The sequence below is a fragment of the Lampetra fluviatilis genome, chromosome 33 (assembly GCF_964198595.1).
Source record: "Lampetra fluviatilis chromosome 33, kcLamFluv1.1, whole genome shotgun sequence".
Taxonomy (NCBI): domain Eukaryota; kingdom Metazoa; phylum Chordata; class Hyperoartia; order Petromyzontiformes; family Petromyzontidae; genus Lampetra; species Lampetra fluviatilis.
Window position 1 is genome coordinate 11,291,463 of NC_136307.1, and position 20,347 is coordinate 11,311,809.

At 51.3% G+C, this 20,347-nt stretch overlaps 1 protein-coding gene across 1 annotated transcript; it reads left to right on the forward strand.

Annotated features, from left to right (window-relative positions):
- Positions 1-245: 245 nt before the first annotated feature.
- Positions 246-19,973, forward strand: CAMKMT (calmodulin-lysine N-methyltransferase). The gene is made up of 11 exons (XM_078872120.1): positions 246-317; positions 2,644-2,816; positions 5,767-5,831; positions 12,830-12,890; positions 14,918-14,972; positions 15,647-15,710; positions 15,977-16,043; positions 16,225-16,299; positions 18,320-18,383; positions 19,145-19,276; positions 19,446-19,973. The coding sequence occupies exons 1-11, from the start codon at positions 258-260 to the stop codon at positions 19,521-19,523; spliced, it is 894 nt and encodes a 297-aa protein (XP_078728246.1). The 5' UTR covers positions 246-257; the 3' UTR covers positions 19,524-19,973.
- Positions 19,974-20,347: the final 374 nt, after the last annotated feature.

Consider the following 20,347-nt stretch of genomic DNA (forward strand, 5'->3'; position numbering starts at 1 on the left):
CTATTAACGGCGACGGATTTCCGAGTTGCTCCCGGAGGTTGCGTACGGGACCGCGTGGGAGTTGACGGTTGGCCATGTTGGGTGGGGGTGATGGGGGGTGGGGTGGTGATGGGGGGTGGGTGGGTCGTGTTGGATAGGGGGGGGGTAGGGGGCTTGTGGGTTGGTGGGTGGGGGCGGTGTCTCCTCCCATTGGCTGTCGCGGCTTGCGCTGTGACGTCAGGCAGCGTCTCCGTGGCAACGGCTTTTCCCGTACCAAGATGGCCACGGAAGCGAGAGGAGACGCGAAGGCGGCGCAGCGGTGGGAAATCCTGCGTCAGGTAGAAACTGCGGCTCATTGAGTCAGACTATGGCAGAGCCGGGTAGAGACTGCGGCTCATTGAGCCAGACTATGGCAGAGCCGGGTAGAGACTGCGGCTCAGTGAGCCAGACTATGGCAGAGCCGGGTAGAGACTGCGGCTCATTGAGCCAGACTATGGCAGAGCCGGGTAGAGACTGCGGCTCATTGAGCCAGACTATGGCAGAGCCGGGTAGAGACTGCGGCTCAGTGAGCCAGACTATGGCAGAGCCGTGAGAGACTCACGGCTCAGTGAGCCAGATTATGGCAGAGCCGGGGAGAGACTGCGGCTCAGTGAGCCAGACTATGGCAGAGCCGGGGAGAGACCGGCTCAGTGAGCCAGTCTATGGCAGAGCCGGGGAGAATCTCGCGGCTCAGTGAGCCAGACTATGGCAGAGCCGGGTAGAGACTCACGGCTCATTGAGCCAGACTATGGCAGAGCTGGGTAGAGACGGCTAATTGAGCCAGACTATGGCAGAGCCGGGTAGAGACTGAGGCTCAGTGAGCCAGACTATGCTAGAGCCGGGTAGAGACTCGTGGCTCATTGAGCCAGACTATGGCAGAGCTGGGGAGAGACTGGCTCATTGAGCCAGACTTTGGCAGAGCCAGGGAGAGACTGCGGCTCAGTGAGCCAGACTATAGCAGAGCCAGGGAGAGACTGCGGCTCAGTGAGCCAGACTATGGCAGAGCCAGGGATAGACTGCGGCTCAGTGAGCCAGACTATGACAGAGCCGGGGAGAGACTGCGGCTCAGTGAGCCAGACTATGGCAGAGCCAGGGAGAGACTGCGGTTCAGTGAGCCAGACTATGGCAGAGCGGGGTAGAGACTGCGGCTCATTGAGCCAGACTATGGCAGAGCCGGGGAGAATCTCGTGGCTCAATGAGCCGGGTAAAGACTCAGACTACATGCCACTCTCAGTAACCACGGCTGCCTATAGAGCATCAGCAGAGGATGCATGAGGAGGTGTATGTGTGTATGTTGATCTTCTTTTGCACAATACGTAGCTAACCACGCTAATTGGAGATGCGGGAAAGGACAACAAACGAAACACATAAAAAATAATTCTAAAGAAATTCGTTTTCAATCAAGATTACTTAAAAGTGCAAAGCTTTAGTGGCTTCGTAATATCGAAAGGAAGAGCGTTTCAGACGGCCGCAGAAGCGCATCTGAAAGCGTGCGATGATGTTGACCATCTTTGTTGGATAGCTCGGCAAAAGCCGCTGATACTGCGAAAATGAGCGGAGTTCACGCGATGATGGTTTATGTTCGTTGACGAGATCAGCAAAGGTGCTGTGGTTCATTTGTGGCAAGCAACTTTCCGTGTGATAATTACCAGCAACCACAGCCCCAGCAATCTGCTACCTGATCATCATATTCTCAGAAATTGTATCGCCATTTGGCAAGAGGGTTGAAAACTCCAATTTTGTTTTACTTTGCACCAATCATCATCGGTATATTTTAAGCGTACAACAATTATGCCATCGAAGCGTGTTGGTTGTTGTTACACTGGAGTGTTGCGCAATGTAATTGGTTGTCTCGGAAACTTTGGCTGATTATCATGTCACGTGTGCTCCTACCTATGTCAGAGTGAGGTATTGTTGCTTATCTCCTATTCACAGCTCTGCAGAGCTTGTGGTGGAATTCCACGCTCCTATGGCAGGTGATAGTATATCCATAGGACCACCACTGGTTGACTTCCCCACAAAGCGGGAGTCATTTTATACACCCCGAAGGGATGATGAGCTTCGTCAACCGCCCCTAACCGGGATTTGACCTCGCAACCATCCGATTGCGAGCCGCTCGCTCTACCGAACCAACTGGCTGATTCTGGTTTCAAAATAGACTCCGACATTTATTAGAATGTCGTGAAATAAATGCAGTGTCAACTGCTTAGGACTTGTGCGTGGTGCCCACGTCAAGCAGTGAATGAATGATGATATATGATCAAGTCAGGAGTATTTGTTTACCTAGAACTCAAGAGACCGGGGTAGTTTAATTTACAACATTCACCTGGGTCACTAAAACGACAATTTGCAATGAAATAATATTAGAATAATAAACTCATTTTTCATAAAGCGCCTTTCAAATTGGTAATCTGCAGCTGTGTGTTACGCTACGGGAGCGATAAAACAAAATCACGCACAAACATGAAAACGTCATCATCGTCAGTCAATTCCCTGCCGGATGAAAGCCTCCACAGGCTGCTTCTATCGGGGTCCACAGTCGTCGGGGACCCCCACGCAGAACTCCGTTGCTGACCGTGACTTGACGGGGGGTGGTCCGCGATGGTCTCTCCCTCCCCTCCACAGGCGTTACGCTCTGGCTGCGTGGAGCCGAGGGCTGCCTCCGCCTCCGTGCGTCGCTTCGCTTCGTTTGGGCTCTTCAGGGTGGAGCGGCACGGGGAGGACGAGGAGGCCCCGGGTGGAGCCGAGTGGCTCCGATTCTCCTGCTCACAGATGCTGCCGCACCATGCGCTCATCCGGTGAGGGGATGCTGCCACTGCCACATGCTACACGACAGACCCCCCCCACGTAGGCTGTGACTGACTGTTGGGGCAAGTGCTGTTTGCGAGCACCTATGAGGGCTGGCACGGCACACGAGGGGGTGGGTGGCCAGCACCACGCGTGGCTGGCTTTGTCTCCCGAGTGGCGATGTTTAAACATCACAGTAGGTACTCATTTGAAGCCGAATAGACCTTGGGCAGGCCTGGGCCTAGTTCATATCGCAAATCGAACTAGGATTTACCGAGTTCCTAGCGCTCGCGCTAACCGCTGGACTACCGCATTGGATACTACAACAACAACTGCCATTCGCCACTGCGTATGTATGTTGAACTTTTTTCACACCGTACGTAGCCAACCGTACTCATTGGAAGGACAACAAACTCAGCACAAAAGGCAGTACGAGAGAAATTAGTTTTAAATCTAGATTTAATAGTCCATAGCTCCAGTGGCTTCTTAATATCGGAAGGAAGAGCATTCCAGATGGCCGCAGAAGCCCATCTGAAAGCACGCGATAAAATGACCGTCTTTGTTCGATGGTTAGTCAAAAGCTTCTGCGAGGATAACCGGAGTTTGCGTGATGGTTTATGCTCCTTGGCGAGATCAACAAGGTATTGTGGCTCATTTGTAACAAACACTTTGTGCTTAAGGTCACTGCAGCGTTGGTGCCACACTAGGTGCACTTTGAGGGAACGTGAAGTGTCGAAGGCCCGTTGACAGGAGGTCACGGGACAGACCCACGTGCAATGGATTAACTGATTGTGCTCCTTACTGTGCCAACTTGCTGCGTTTTAGCCACCCGGTGCTCTGTTCATTCTTGTGAGCATCGCTTCTCTGCTCTCCACTGTAGGTGCTTGCTCCACAGAGGTCGATCTTGACACTGTTGGTACGAGTCATCTACAAGTCCAAACAACTCCACATATTTGTGTACCACATCAGTCCTTCTATTAGCCCATGCCGTGCCCGCTTAGCCCCATCTATCCAGCCAAGCAGAAGCTGCTTGCGCATGTGCTGGCTGGGCATGTGATCTACATGACCCAGCCAATGCAGCCTCACTTGCCGGAGGAGCTCACTGATGGGACTGTGTCTAGACCTTTTAAGGATCTGTGTGCTCCTCGCACAATCATTTCTGGTTCCAACAACAACTACGGCTGCCATTCGCCACTAAGTGGCAGTGACATCACTATGGCGCTGATGCCAGACGAGGTCCACTTTGAGGTCATGTGAAGTATCGAAGGCTCGTTGCTGACAGGAGGTCACAGGACAGACCCAAGTGCCGTGGGTTGACTAACAGATGACTGGCAGATGCACCACCTGTGTTCCCCACTGTAGCAAATAGCTGCGTTTTAGCCATCCGAAGCACAAACTACACTCACAAACCCACACGTGTAATTATGAACACACGTAATGAATCCAATCGCACACAACACTCATGCATATACACATCCCAGACTCCCAAATCTGCGCACTCACGCACCTAGCTACACGCACGTCCACAAGCAATTATGAAGCTACACACACTCGCAGAGAGTAGGCTCAAGAACATTTTTACTTTTCAATTTAGTTTATTTTCATTTGCCGTGTATATCGTCTACGCTTAATTGTTACTGAACATTGTGTTTTAGCTGTAATCACTTTATCACTGAGTAATTATTTCAAATACCCCTTTGTCCTGGTGATTGGATGTGCTTGCATGGGAGGCGCGGTATAAATTATAACATCCACGCACCAACACAACCCACTCACCCGTGCTCGCACACCCATGCATCCACACACTTGCACACACCTTTCCACGCACACACCCTACCACACACAACCGACTGACACATGCACTCACAAACCCATGCACCCATTCAGTCACACGAAAGCACCTACACGCACACACTCCCACGCACAACCTACAAAGACAAAGATCTCCCGTATAGCCTGAACAGACCATTGGGGCAAGTGCTGTTAGCGAGCACCTATGAAGGCCGGAATGAGACACGAGGGGGTGGGTGGCCAGCACCATGGCCAGCCGCCTTTGTCTCCCTGGTGCTGATGTTTACACACCGCACCAGGTACTCATTTGAGGCTGAGTCCGACCTCGGGGAGACCCAGAACCAGTACAGATAATCGTCACTGTTATCGGTCATGAGCAGGATTTGAACTGGGGTCGCTGGGATCGTAGTGCAGCGCGCTAGCCGCTACACTGCCACTCACCTGCACACACACCCACATAGCCACTCGCACACGAACCAAATGCACCCAGAACTAACTTCCCAGATGTGGTCCAAATCTCAGTTTCCTTTAAATTTCGATTGAAAGCTTTCTTGACTGCAGGGATTCATTTTCTTGGTTCTTTCGGTAAAGTCACGTAAAAGGGAAATAATAAAATAATTAAAGTAAAACAATAAAATTCTCACGACGTTTCGATTGCAACACAAGCAATCATCATCAGGTGTTAAACCACAGCAAGAAAAAACGCCACTTTTTTCAAATTGTCTTGCTGTGGTTTTCACACCTGATGATGATTGATTGTGTTGCAATCGAAACGTCGTGATAATTTTATTGTTTAATTTATTTTATTATTTCCCTTCTACGTGACTTTACCGAAAGAACCAAGAATACTCAGTTTCCTTGTTGTACCTTTTACTATTTGTGAATTTGTCACGCAGGCATTCGCGGGCTTCGCCTCTAAATTAGGGCCCGAATTATCCCCGTGAGCCCCCTTGGCTACGGAGCCAATTCCTCCTCCTCGCAGCTCATCATCGCCGGCGGCTCATCTTCATAACAACGTCGCGGGCGACAGTCAAATTGCCCTCGCGTTACTCGGCAGCCTGAGAGCCCCATTAAGTGCCGATGTGTACACTGGCAAGGTTGTTACTCGTGAAGGTAATTGGAATAATGAGGTGGAACATTAGCGCCGCCGCTTGATTTGTGTGTTCGCAGACAGTCGGTGGGCGCCGTCAATCTCAAAGACGTCCTCAACAGCTTCGACAACACGGGCAACGTGTGTGAGTACGCGCTCACGACGCGGCACGACACATCCCAGGCTCACAAATCCACGCACCGACGCACCTATCTACACGCACGTGCACAAGCAATTATGGGCCTACACACACTCGCAGACGGTCGGTGGGCGGCGTCAATTCACACGCCGCACATCCCAGACACAAACGCACGGTGCGGCGTGCGTTTGTGTCCGAGATGTGCGGCGTGTGAATGTCTAGAATGTGCTGCGTGTGAATGCAGCCTCGTCTCAAGGTGTTTATTTCCTACTTCGAGGCGGTCGTCGGTCATAGGCAGAGATAAAAAGGTAAAAAGGAAGGTCTTGAAATCTGGACTTGAACAGGGGCAAGGAGTCAACAGCACAGATGGCTGGGGGAAGGGAGCTGCAGAGGGGAATGAGCGACACCCCCACCGGGGAAGGTTGACCGGAGGCTGCGACAAAAGGCCTGGGTGGCTGACGTGGCTTCCGATGGGAAGTTCGCAAGTTCATCTAACCGTCGGGAGTCCTCCTCGTGCAAAGTGGCGCTGTTTCCGTGCAATGTGGTGCCCTGCGATGGCTCGCCACCGCCGTCCAAGTGTGGGATTGTCCGCCGCTGGCCCAGGGCTGCAGGGGAGCGCCGCACGCCCATTGGAGCGGCAAAGCGTCTCGGACTTTTGTACCGGTGGCTTAATTCTGCCGACACCAGCGTCGCTCATGTGATGCGCCACTTTGCATTAGACGAGTTCCAGAGACGTTTTAATTAAATAGCCTTCTGGCGGATTATAAAAGATGCCCCTCCAGGCATCGTTTCTGGAGCCCCTGCTTCCTGCAGCGCGCTCGGGCACGGTCCCCGGCGCGAGGAGTCGAAATGGGGCCCCCCCCGTGCGCCCTGCCCCTCCCGCCTACCTCTTTGTACCCTGCAGGACCTGGTGCAGTTGCGCAGCCTGCGCACTCTGTCGCTCGTGTGACTGCCGGAACGTTTTCCAAGTGGGACGCTTGTGACAACCCGATACACGGTGGCACTGCGACCTCGTGCCAATCTCCCCGCGCTCTCTTCGGAGCGAGCCACGGCACGATCGACGCACGGGCCCAAGCGGATCCACACGCCCACTTCAGAATATTTATCGTACTGGACGGATCCGATGAGCTATAGGCACAGACTTCTGCTAGTTTACGTTCCGCTTGCCCACCGGCGACTCCGTTCGATCTTCCACTGCGTGGGATCCGAGCGGGTGGGCGGGGCAACAACCTCGTCCACCCATTACTCTAATCACCTCTGCTGTCACTCACGGCAGGGGGCCGTGGCGGCGTGTGGCCGCTGCTGCTTCAGCACCGCGGCTCCCGGACCGCGGCCTCATCGGCGGGGGGGCACGCCGCTCGGTGCCGCCCAGCGCCGGCCCGGCTTTGACCGCCGCCCCGTAACCCCCGCGGGGGGCTCTGTGTCCTCATTGTCGTGAGCGTACAAAGGACGGCCGTGGGGGTCCGGGTTGTTTGTCCCGCGTCGGCAATTAAATGGTTTACGTGGTTACGTGAAGGGATACATTCCCATTTGAGCGGCCTTTGACTTCGTGTGATGTTCCATCCTCTGAGCAGAGATTTCGGTGATAGTGAAATGATTTTAAATCAACGATTATTTTACTTGTTCTTTTAGTACACGGTTATGTTCACGGCTATTTTTATATGGAAGGTGTCTTGTTAATTTTTTTATTGTTTAAGCAAAAATTCTCCACCCTTGTCCTGATTGTGCTATCAGTGTCCAGTCCTGATGTGAAGAACACATTTGGATCTCTCACATGGCAGTACAACCCTTCGTGTTAGAGGACAGGTCCGCTGAAGTACATGTCGCAGAACTACTTCTGAGATCCCTTCAAATGACCTGTGATTCGCAAAGTAGGGGAGGCAGCACTTTCCCAATCGCTCTGCCACTCAGAGTCGTCTTCATCACATGACAGGCAACATTTTTTATTCTTGGAGCTGGAATTCAGCCAAATTTAGTGCCAAACCGAATTTTACTTGTGCAGTCATCGATGAATGAGCTGAGACCATCGGCTCACGACATTGGAGAACCCAGTTGAATCGCAACCGGATTCCAACCGCGGATCTCAGCGGTGCAAGCTGATCGCTCTCACCTCTGAGCCACCCGGCCACCTCTCCTTCAAGGGTTTTTCTTTCGTATTTTTTGAATACCAAACGCTTCGGTTTTTAGACACGCGGAAAATTGGAGACCCGTTTTCCCATGGCGCTTTACGCGAGCACCCGGGTTTGCATCTGCACACCACAAACACAGGAAGAGGGCGCTGGATGAAGTTGTTTTGTGTTTGAATCACCACTTCCGGGCAGCGGTGGGTATGCACGTGGCCTGTAAGCTAGCACTGTGGAGGCATCAGGGGTTGGTGGATCACACAAAGACGTTGTGAAACTCCCCTCCTGTGGGCGTCGAGGAGGTGCCACGCCCTGGCTCGCCAGGAGATGGCGCTACAGCAAGTGGACTAATCGCCAGCGGTTTCCATCTGTAAGGCGATGGAGCATTGCCCCCTCGCACAAGGCGTCGGTTTTCTCCGAGTCCTCTGGTTTCCTCCTCCCACTTGTTGTGTAATTAATTTATTTGATTCACCGTTATTTAGCCAGGTAAAAAAAACCTTGAGGTTAATCACCTCTTTTGCGAGGGGGACCTGGCAAGAAGTCAGCAAAAAGAAATCACCACAAGCACAACACGAAATAGTACAGTGCAAAACATTAAAAACAATTGCAGTGGTCAATGACATTTTCTTCTATCAGAGCTTTGAATTCAGACAGTGATACCCCCTTCTCCAGCTTGAAAATCTTTGTAATTCATAACAGGAGAATGATGGGAAAATTATTGTTTCCCCATTTGAGTGCTTGCCCTAGGTACTGTTGAAGAGAGCACTGACTGAGAACGAAGGCTGTAGCGTTGTGATGTTTTCGTGATGTTTTTGTGAGCTGTGAAACAAAGATATGCAGGGAGTAGGCCAAGTACAGCCTCATACACAAATCATAAACAGATCCCGCCATTAATTGGCCGAACGCATCTGAAAATAAAAACCCAATGAAGGTGCCCTCTGGACAAAGAGTCGTACGACAAAGAGTTGTACGACATAGAGTCGTACGACTCAGCGTGGCTCTCCTGGATGAACAAGCAAATGTCCACGTGGGCGTGGGGGGGGGGTGTAATGGTGCCCCGCCACCCCGCAGCACGAGCTACCCCACCCCCGCCGTGCCCTCACGGCCCACCGTTGTCTCGGCGGCCAGCGTTGCCCCCTCACCAGGTTCCACTCAAAAGTATCGGAGGAATGTAGCGGTGTCGGCAAAGTGGGGTGAGGAGCGCACAGAGTGTTGGCAATGGGGGGGGGGGCCCCCTCAGATGAGCTAATGAAGCTGCGGGTGGCACCCCCCCCCCCGTCATGCCTCCGCTAACGCCTCGCGCCCGCTCATTACCTCCTCGCTAATGTTAACTCTCGGACACTCGCCGGAGGGGACCCTTTTAGTCTCCAGGCAACGGCGCCGGCCCACGACCCGCCTGCCGCCGCTAATTTGAACCTTTCTCGCCGCGTCTGGGCGCGCGAGGGGGGGGGGGTCGAGCGAGCGCTGGCGCACACGGAGCGCCCGCTCTCAGCGAGCGCGGTGGGAAGCGCCACGGCCGCTCTCCGCAAACACTCCGGGGCCGCTACGGATCCGAAGAACACTTTTAAATTGGCGGGTGTAACACAATTTGTATCTTAAGTAAGGCCGTAAAGCCGCACGAGGATTTGTTCGGCATCTCGGTGTAAAACCCCCTCGTTGGTGATTGAGATGAAATTAGAGCCGTCGTGACACGGACGCGGGATATTGCATTTGATTAGACCCTTCAGGCCTGCAGGCGTGATGTATAATTAAGCTTTCAAGATCACGGAAGATCCCGTGTCGTCTCCCCGCGCCGCGTGCGTGCGATCTGAAGCACTGCCGAGCCGCAGCCCGGCGCTCGCACTGCGCCATCGCCCCCCCCCCCTCTGCACTGTTTCCACCAAGTTGCCTTTGACGTCGGGAAATGTTCTTCTCAAAAGGGGGTGCACAACAGTCGCGTCCCTTTTGTCGTAAGCTTGTTAAAACTCACGGAAATGGAATTTGCCGACTTTCGCGTTGGAAGGCTTTTTAATTTCGACTCGAGTCCACGGAGATTTCCCAGAGGCCGGTGAGAACTCTGCGCCCCGTGAGCGCGTCACACGGCAGCCACGCTCGCAGCAGACACGTCGGTCCTGCAGCGGGTCGCTTCCCGTAACCCTGCGGCTCTTGAGAGGCTGCCACTGAAGGAGCCACGGAGCCAGAGCCGCGGAGTTCCCTCCCTCTCTCTCTCTCTCCCTCTCTCTCTCTCTCCCCGCCGGTGACCCTCGCTTGTCGCGGAGCCGACCTCCCCGCCCTGCGCGTAGCTTTTCGCGGCCGTGTCTCACGGTCTTCCCGCGTGTTCTCAAGTGTGTTGTTTGACACGGCGCACGACGTTTCGCTCTACGCGGCGGAACATTCTTCGAGCGCCGAATTCAACAAGAAGCTTGCCGGCGCGTAGAGCTAAAACGTCGTACGCCGCATCGAAGCGCGCGCAGAGTGGCGCTCGCGCCCCCCCCCCCCTCTCTGTCCGCCCGCTTCGTTCTGGCAGCGTTGCGCTTTCTCTCCGGATCGTGGAGCCGCGCGGGTGTTCTCGGCGCTGGCGGAGCGGAGCGCCGCGGGGAGCTGCCGCTAATCCCCCGCTGTCGCACGCCGTCTCTTCCGCCCCCGTGCCCAGCCGCCGCCTCCGGCCACCGCCGGCTGTGTGTGGGGAGTAAGGTGGGGGGGGGGCAATGCAGGGTCGGGGAGTGCAGGTCGGCCATGTCCTACAAACAACGACAGAGGGACGGGGGAGGGGTGGCGCGGGAGTCCTAATCCCCCGGCAACCCTGTTACCAGCAGCGCAAAGCCGGTGGACAAAGGCGCGCAGTGGAGTGTGAAATGAGGGAGGCGGGGGAGAACAACTTAACGGTGGAGTTCTTTATGAAGAGCGGCCAGAGCGCGCTTCTCCTCGCCGCGACCTCGCGGAGCCGTTCTCCCCGAGCGCCGTGGCTCGCTGAAGCGCCGTGGCTCGCGCCTGCCTCGTTGAGCAGCAGTGCGGCTGCTCGCCATTTCAAGAGGCTTTTGGCCCCCCCTAATGCTGCTAAGCCAGCCTGTGTAGAGATGTACTTAGCAGAATCAACTCTTGTCGGATCATTTAGTGCTTGGAAGGTGTGGAATGTTACAAACGCTCAAAAGGACAAAGTAGCTTGTACCATCATGCACGCGTGTGTGTGTGTGGATGGCAATTGCACAACTTCCAAAAGTTTGACTTAATATTTTTTTCGGCAGCAGACACTTCTCTGTGAACTTCCCCTGCTGGGACTGGATGAATATACGCTTTCTAACCGGCGATTTTTCACGTCACGACGAATTCAATTACCGTGGCCCTGGGGGGGGGGGGGGGCTGGATGGGGAGGGGGGGGTAGTTTCGTACCTCTCCGATCCTGACCTGCGAGGTAATTAATGGTGTGCGGCGGCGTAATGTATGAGTTTAATGCCATTAGCTTGCGTGACACTTTGTACTTAGGGTAGTTGTGAATGTCACTGAGGAATGGAATGGAAGGCACCGAACGGAGACCCCCCCCCCCCCCCCTTTGCAAATTTGCATCTCACGCGTGCGTGACGGACAGTCAAGCCGCATGTCATTAGCGCCGTAAGGGCCGCTATTAAAAAGGTAGAGCCTTTCAATCCGCGGGTTTGTCGCAGGAAGAGTGCGACCAATTAGAGGGCAGTCCTTCAACCCCCTCCACCGGCGCGGAGGAGCGGGGTGACCGTAGCCGGGCCTGGAGGTCAGGCTGTCTCGGCCAGCGTTGTGTTTCCCACAGCCGCTCTCTCGCTCTCTCTCCACTATCATGGGGGGGGGGGGGGGGGGGCGCTGTGCACGTAAGGAAGGCGATTGCCTGCGACGGTGCAAGCGAGCGTTTACGTTTGTTTCCAGTTTGGGCAAGAAACTCGTTTGCTGGATGGACACAACAACATTGAAGGGCCTGCGTCGGTAATGATGTGCGGGCACAAATAAATAAAAGGCCGCTATCGCCAGCGGCGCAGCCTCATATCGGAGGGATAACCACCGGGGATTTATACAAAAGGCTGGAGCGGTGCTGCAGCGGTTAGAGGTCTGCGCCATAAACCCATCGACCCGCGTTTGATTCTCAGCTATGGATAACTGACAGTGGCCAGTGACATCTGATGCTGTCCAAGGTCCCCCCGCCCCTTCCACAACCCACACCGACCAACATGGTGTAAAGTATGGTGAAACAATCCCCCCGTGATAGATACAGCATCATCCAGCAGTGGGTGGACAAAGCGCTGTAAACGCGCACTTGAGATGAAACGGAACATCGTCAGTGATGGTATTACCCACAGCCCACCAAGGAAACACGGGCATGAACTTCATGCAATTGCTGCACTGCAATGAATGGGCCTTGTCGTAGTCAGGGAGAGCCCTTACCTTGAGCATCGGACAGCCCAGTGGCATGTGCATAAGGGGCTCTTGTGATGAGAATTAGAAAGTTGAAAGGGTTCCAGAATTTCGATAGCTGAAATACAAATGGGGATGGAGCAGTAGTTTAGTGGTTAACACATTACACTATGAACCCGCCGACCTGAATTAAATTTCCAGCCACGGCTATCATAGTTGGCGAATGATGTCTGAACTGGTCCTATTCCCAGTGTGGTGAAGTATGGTTAAACACCATAATCGACATGACGTGGGGAGGACCTCATCCAGTGGATTTATAAAAGTGCTGTGCATATTCAAAACAGAATTTATTTATTTTCATCGGAATATAAATTGGTTTTGCATTCATACGGCTTTGCACATATTTGACGGGTTAACAAATGTTCATGCCTGCATTGTTCTGCTGTTTGGGCTTCTCTGTTCCGAGTTCTCTGTTCAACTGAACGCGTATGTCCCCCTTGCCCCCTCCTATGTCCATCGATCCAGGTGTGTGGCCTGCAGAAGAGGTCATGGCATTCTACTGCATTAAACACAGGCACATGTTCAGGTAAGGAAACGTGCGGGTTGTGCTTCTAAACCAGTGGTTCTGAACGTTTACGGCAGCCTTGCACCTCTTTGGTTCTCAATCGTAAAAAAGCTATAATGTTAATAAATACGTAGGTTGCATGAAACATAGTAAGTTGTGCTTACGTCCCTGTGCTTAATTTGTGTTTCGACGATTTACCTTCGAAAAAAAATCTGGCCGTGTCTCGCAGCCCCAGAAAGGGCATCTCGCACCTCCAGGAGTTTGTGTGCACCTGAGCTTAAGAACCACTGTTCTGGTTAAGAACCACTGATCTGGTTAAGAACCACTGATCTGGTTAAGAACCACTGATCTGGTTAAGAACCACTGATCTGGTTAAGAACCACTGTTCTGGTTAAGAACCACTGATCTGGTTAAGAACCACTGTTCTGGTTAAGAACCACTGTTCTGGATAAGAACCACTGATCTGGTTAAGAACCACTGATCTGGTTAAGAACCACTGATCTGGTTAAGAACCACTGATCTGGTTAAGAACCGCTGATTTGGTTGAGAACCGCTGATCTGGTTAAGAACCACTGATCTGGTTAAGAACCACTGATCTGGTTAAGAACCACTGTTCTGGTTAAGAACCGCTGATCTGGTTAAGAACCACTGATCTGGTTAAGAACCACTGATCTGGTTAAGAACCACTGTTCTGGTTAAGAACCGCTGATCTGGTTAAGAACCACTGATCTGGTTAAGAACCACTGTTCTGGTTAAGAACCGCTGATCTGGTTAAGAACCACTGATCTGGTTAAGAACCACTGTTCTGGTTAAGAACCGCTGATCTGGTTAAGAACCACTGATCTGGTTAAGAACCACTGTTCTGGTTAAGAACCACTGTTCTGGTTAAGAACCACTGTTCTGGTTAAGAACCACTGATCTGGTTAAGAACCACTGATCTGGTTAAGAACCACTGTTCTGGTTAAGAACCGCTGATCTGGTTAAGAACCACTGATCTGGTTAAGAACCACTGTTCTGGTTAAGAACCGCTGATCTGGTTAAGAACCACTGATCTGGTTAAGAACCACTGTTCTGGTTAAGAACCGCTGATCTGGTTAAGAACCACTGATCTGGTTAAGAACCACTGATCTGGTTAAGAACCACTGTTCTGGTTAAGAACCGCTGATCTGGTTAAGAACCACTGATCTGGTTAAGAACCACTGTTCTGGTTAAGAACCGCTGATCTGGTTAAGAACCACTGATCTGGTTAAGAACCACTGTTCTGGTTAAGAACCGCTGATCTGGTTAAGAACCACTGATCTGGCTAAGAACCACTGTTCTGGTTAAGAACCGCTGATCTGGTTAAGAACCACTGTTCTGGTTAAGAACCACTGATCTGGTTAAGAACCACTGATCTGGTTAAGAACCACTGTTCTGGTTAAGAACCGCTGATCTGGTTAAGAACCACTGATCTGGTTAAGAACCACTGTTCTGGTTAAGAACCACTGATCTGGTTAAGAACCACTGATCTGGTTAAAAACCACTGATCTGGTTAAGAACCACTGATCTGGTTAAGAACCACTGTTCTGGTTAAGAACCGCTGATCTGGTTAAGAACCGCTGATCTGGTTGAGAACCGCTGATCTGGTTAAGAACCGTTGATCCGGTTAAGAACCACTGATCTGGTTAAGAACCACTGTTCTGGTTAAGAACCACTGATCTGGTTAAGAACCACTGTTCTGGTTAAGAACCACTGATCTGGTTAAGAACCGCTGATTTGGTTAAGAACCGCTGATCTGGTTAAGAACCATTGATTTGGTTAAGAACCACTGATCTGGTTAAGAACCACTGATCTGGTTAAGAACCACTGATCTGGTTAAGAACCACTGATCTGGTTAAGAACCACTGATCTGGTTAAGAACCACTGATCTGGTTAAGAACCACTGATCTGGTTAAGAACCACTGTTCTCAACCATTTCCGTAGCGGAGGAGAGCGGCTCCAGCGTCAGTTTGAGCCGTGGAGGGTCCCGTCGAGAGCTCGTTGTTGCCCTCCTGCTTCTCGTTAAACAGAGGGCTCTCGGTCTGCGAGCTGGGAGGAGGGATGACGTGCCTGGCCGGGCTCATGGTAAGAACCTACATGGGAGCAATTTGAGCACATTTTCGAACATCTCTGTTGCGCCGCACAACAAAGGATGTTGTCAACTGGAGAGAGACTTCAATGTCATCGTCACTTATCGCCGCTCGCAAAACGCAAATTGCTAAATGTAGCTTGCATTCACAAAGGGATATCGACGCTGGGTGCCTTGAATGTAGAGGCGTATTAAAGGAATCGCGTCTCCATTTATATAGATATTTTTAATGCCGAGATTTGACCCGCGTGCGTCACTGCATTGTTCGAAGCGAGGGACGCGGGGTTCACGGGGGCGACGGCCTCCGTGGGTAAGTGGCGTCGTGACACCACTCTCCTCCTCCCTTCGGGAGTGCCGTGAACGACCGCTCACGGACCCCGCTCGGCTCGAGAATCGTTTATAAAAGCGCCACGGCGCGGGGCAGTCGTGATGGACAGGCAGTCGTCCGTAGGGGCGTCGGGGAAACGCGAGCGCTCCTCGCGGCAATTTTGCCGTCGCCAGGCGCGGAGGTCTTATTAAAACGAAGCGCTAATGTGCCCGCCGTCGTCATCGCCGTGGCAAGATACGCTTGTTGGAAATAAAAGCGTCACGCCGAATCTGCGGAGTGAATAATGATATCATGGGGGGGGGGGGGCCTTAAAACTGTGGCTACGTTTCTACCCCCGTGCAGGTTGCCATCACATCGGAGGCTAAGGATGTTTTATTAACGGATGGAAATGACAAGGCCGTCAAAAGTATCCTTTGTGAATGATTCCTGAGTGGAAGCGTGCGTCTGCGAGAATTGGTGGTGTTTTTTTCTACGTCTTGTCACGCATGGCTCGGCTAGAAATTGCAAATGATGATTTTGAGCACGATGTTAACATGGTTTATTGCGTGCATCGCAACCTCCAATTAGCATGGTTGGCTACGTACGGCGCGAAAGAAGTTCACAACGTACAATACATCCATTGAACTGTCCTGCTGAATTGGAAGGAAAAGCCCTTAACGTTTTATTTAATGGATGTAAGCACGATTTTGGAAAGAAATACATCCTCTGGCTTAATTACTGCCGCAGATGTCACAAGCCGGTAAGTTGACAGTAATTACAGATACACTTCTTGTATAATTAAGGTTTTGGGAAGGTTGCTCTGTCATCCGAAAGGTTTCATTTTGCAATAAAGGGGACTGATGAATCGTGAATAAAGCTGTTAGATGAACGTGATTTTTTTTTTCTTCAATTAACAGTGGTAACTGTATTTTTCTGTTTAGAGTACTACGGTGGGATAACGAGGAGGACATTTTTCCACTTGAAGGAAAATTTGACATCTTGCTTTGTGCAGACTGGTGAGTCGGCACACACACCGCACGGCACAGCTTTCCATGCTCGCCAACTATCAGGTGCGTGAAGTGCGCAGGAGCTCAATTTGCCTATTATACATCAGCCAAGATTGGCATTCGTGAAAATGAGGATGGTGGGGCGGCGGGGGGGTGTCGCGTGGACCGGAGTGGAGACGTGCACACGGTGCGGTGTTTCTGCACACACGGCCACTGTGTAGCAGTCGGGGTCGTGGTGGTGGTGGCTATAATGTTGCCTGCCACGTGTGTGTGAGTTTGTGACTGGAGTCTTTTTGTCAGTGGAAAGTAGTGTGGCCAATACTGTAGTGTCTCGTGCGTATTTAGAACTTTTTTTTTACAGTACGTACCCAACCGTTCTCTATATACCTACAGAGACTATGGGTCTCTGTAGGTATGGGTGTCTGTGGGTCTCTATGGGTCTCTGTAGGTATGGGTGTCTGTGGGTCTCTACGTACGTATGTACGTTGAACTTCTTTCGCACCGCACGTAGCCAACAAAGTGCATAGCTCCAGTGGCTTCCTAACATCGGAAGGGAGATTGTTCTAGACGGCCGCAGAAGCGCATCTGAAAGCATGCGATGCATTAATTCTAGATTTGAAGCTTTCGTGACTGCAAGGATTCATATTCTTAGGTTTTTTCGGTAAAGTCACGTAGGTAAAACATTAAAATTCATAAAAGTAAAATAAAATAAAAATCACGACGTTTCGGAGGCAACACAAGCCTCCGTCTTCAGGTGGAACCGTCACAGCCACGACAGCTGTATCAAGTAAATGAGAGATTGCAAGAGCTACCACTCCGTTTATATAATGGTTGGAGAGGGGGGAAGGGGCAAGTGCAGCACACAAGTGCAGCACACTTTAAGCCTCACCTTATCATATGAATAAAAAGTGTGCTGCACTTGCCCCTTCCCCCCTCTCCAACCATTATATAAACGGAGTGGTAACTCCTGCAATCTCTCATTTACTTGATACAGCTGTCGTGGCTGTGACGGTTCCACCTGAAGACGTAGGCTTGTGTTGCCTCCGAAACATCGTGATTTTTATTTTATTTTACTTTTATTAATTTTAATGTTTTACCTACGTGACTTTACCGAAAAAACCTAAGAATATGCGATGCATTGACCGTCATTGTTCGATGGTTAGCAAAAAACCACCGCGAGGATGACCGTAGTTTGCGTGATGGTTTTATGCTCCTTGACGACATCAGCAGTGTAAGCATGTCGTAATGTATTTGGGTTGTTTTGGACGGCGGGGAGTTGATGAGCAGTGTTTACACGTTCATGTGGAGGCTGGTGGGTGAGCCAGAAGACGGCCTTAGAAGCCTCGTGGCGAGCGACGGAAACGCTGCCAGCGTTGTGTTACTGTGGGCAGTGGTGTTTCTGTGCGGTCCATGGGCCGACATGGAGATTCATAGACTCACTAGCGTAACATAGGCTCACATAGAGAGCCGTAGACTCACATGACCATAGACTCGCATAGAGACTAATGCATTTACATAGAGAGCCATAGACGTGTAAAAAGACCTATAGAATCACAGAGAAACCCATAGACTTCCACAGACTCATAACACCCATGGGTAAATGATCGAAGCGGGCAGTAATGTTTGTGTGCGGTCCATGGTTTTGAGATGGACACTCACGTGAAGATTAATAATTTAAATTTGTATAAAAATCCGCAGGCTTTTAGAGACCCTCTTACTCACACAGAGCCGCATAGAGTTATGCAGAGGCTCGTATATGCATAGAGACCCACAGGTGAATGATTAAAGTGGGAAGTGACATTACAATACAATTCGTGATCCATGGTTTTCGATTGGTGACCAGTCACTCTGGGCCTTTCCTGATTGTCCATCGGTAGAGGAGGAGATGGCGGCGTCTGTCGTGCGATGTTCTGATGCGGTTCATTAGAGGCCGTTGTTTGCAGGGTAAATTGCAACTGAGGGGGGAGGGGCGGGGGGGAAGTGGTTCTTCTGTGGGGGCAATGTACTGACGGACTCTGTGACCTTGCAGCCTCTTTGTGGATGATTATCGGGCCTCCCTCGTGGACACGCTGCACAGGCTGCTGCGCCCAGGGGTGAGTGCTACGCTGCACAGGCTGCAGGGGTGAGTGCTACGCTGCACAGGCTGCTGCCCCCAGGGGTGAGTGCTACGTTGCACAGGCTGCTGTGACCAGGGGTGAGTGCTACGTTGCACAGGCTGCTGTGACCAGGGGTGAGTGCTACGTTGCACAGGCTGCTGTGACCAGGGGTGAGTGATACGCTGCACAGGCTGCTGCGCCCAGGGGTGAGTGATACGCTGCACAGGCTGCAGGGGTGAGTGCTACGCTGCACAGGCTGCAGGGGTGAGTGCTACGCTGCACAGGCTGCTGCCCCCAGGGGTGAGTGCTACGCCGTCAAGAGCGCCGTGGGCATTTTCGTGTGGTGGGACAGTGGAGTTCTTGTCTTCAGATGGGGCATTAAGGGGGCCACGGTGGCGAGATGTTAACTGCCTCGCCTGGTGTACAGGAGGTCGTGGATTCAATCCCGACCCTGACTCCTGCTGTATATTTGTAGTTTGCATGTACTCCCCCGTGGTCACGTGGATTTTTCTCCGGGTCCTCTGGTTTTTCCCCTCCGCGTTTAAAATCAAGACGAGTTTATTAGAGTATTTGGCTGCTATAAATTTCCACGTGATAAGCCACTTCGTTGACCTGTCATTTGTGGCCAGGTCGTTTCTGGAAAAAAATCTATTTTGCTTAGCGGGCCTTACCTGGTAAAATAAAAAGTTTTAAGTTAGTTTGAATTTGCACACTGAGCTACAAAGGGTTTTGCGTGTCTCTGCCGGTCTTTGTCCAAGGGGACCGTGCTGGTGTTTGCTCCGCAAAGAGGAAACACGCTGGACAAGTTCTGCGTCCTCGCCGAGCGATCGGGGTTTAAAATTGAGAAAACGGAAGCGTACGACCAGCAGGTTTGGGCGATCCATTCTGCGGTGAGAAGTGTTGACGTCTCCATTCCTCTGCTAATAATGAACACGACTGCACCTGCTGCATTTCAATGTGCTGACAATTACTGCGTTGAATTTCAGTGATTAGTGCTGATGAATTACTCTTACTGATGTGTTTTTTTTATTGTGCCAACTGTTGTCTGCATGTTTTTAGGTGAAGACGGAGGGAAAGAACGCATATGATGAGAACCTGCACTTCCCGATTTTGCTAACTCTGACGCGCTGCCTGTAGGCTGTCGCTGGATTACTGCTCTGGCCTAACAAAGCGTTGCTTTAATTGACGACCCAGAAGCCTTTGTTTTTGTATTCTGCGAGGGTACTACTGGTGGCAGGTATTCTGGGTTAGCCCTCCAATGCAGGATCATAGGCAGCTATGTGGATGATCTTTGCACAGGAGCCGTCGGTCGAATACCATCGCTGTACTTAAGGTCACAGATTGTAATTGCGCTAAAATGTGATGCACAGCTTTGACAGACTTGTTTATTAACAAGCCAATTGAGCTTTTCTTGCAGTCATGTAATTACAATTATTGAAGTTTTCTGTATACCTTAATCGGATTCGAACTGCCATTGTTTTGTCTACGTAAATCGAATTATCGTACGATACTTGAGAGACCTAGACTGTGTCGTGTTCCCCGATCCATCATAAGCTTTCAACTTGTTTAAATCATTGTACGGTATGCACTCTGTACATTAAACTTATTCTTACTTAATCTGTCATTTATCAATACCTCGCAATACCAACTACTTCCTTGTGTCAGAAGTGTCGGGAACCCCAGGGAATACGTATTCACCTGCACCGCAACACAATGATGAGTCCTCTTCACGTGTCATTATGCATTAGTATCTTTTTTATTAAACTCTGAACAGCATACATTTGCAGAACAATTAACTTGACAAACATAAACTTCAAAAGTACAACTTAAAAAAAGGTAAGCATAAACTTCAACAAACACATTCTTGAGCAGGTTTTCCGATGTCTTTTTGGGTTCTACTGCGTGTTGTTCGGTATGGTGATTCACGTTTGGCTCCCAGCGAAACATCACATATTCTTGGT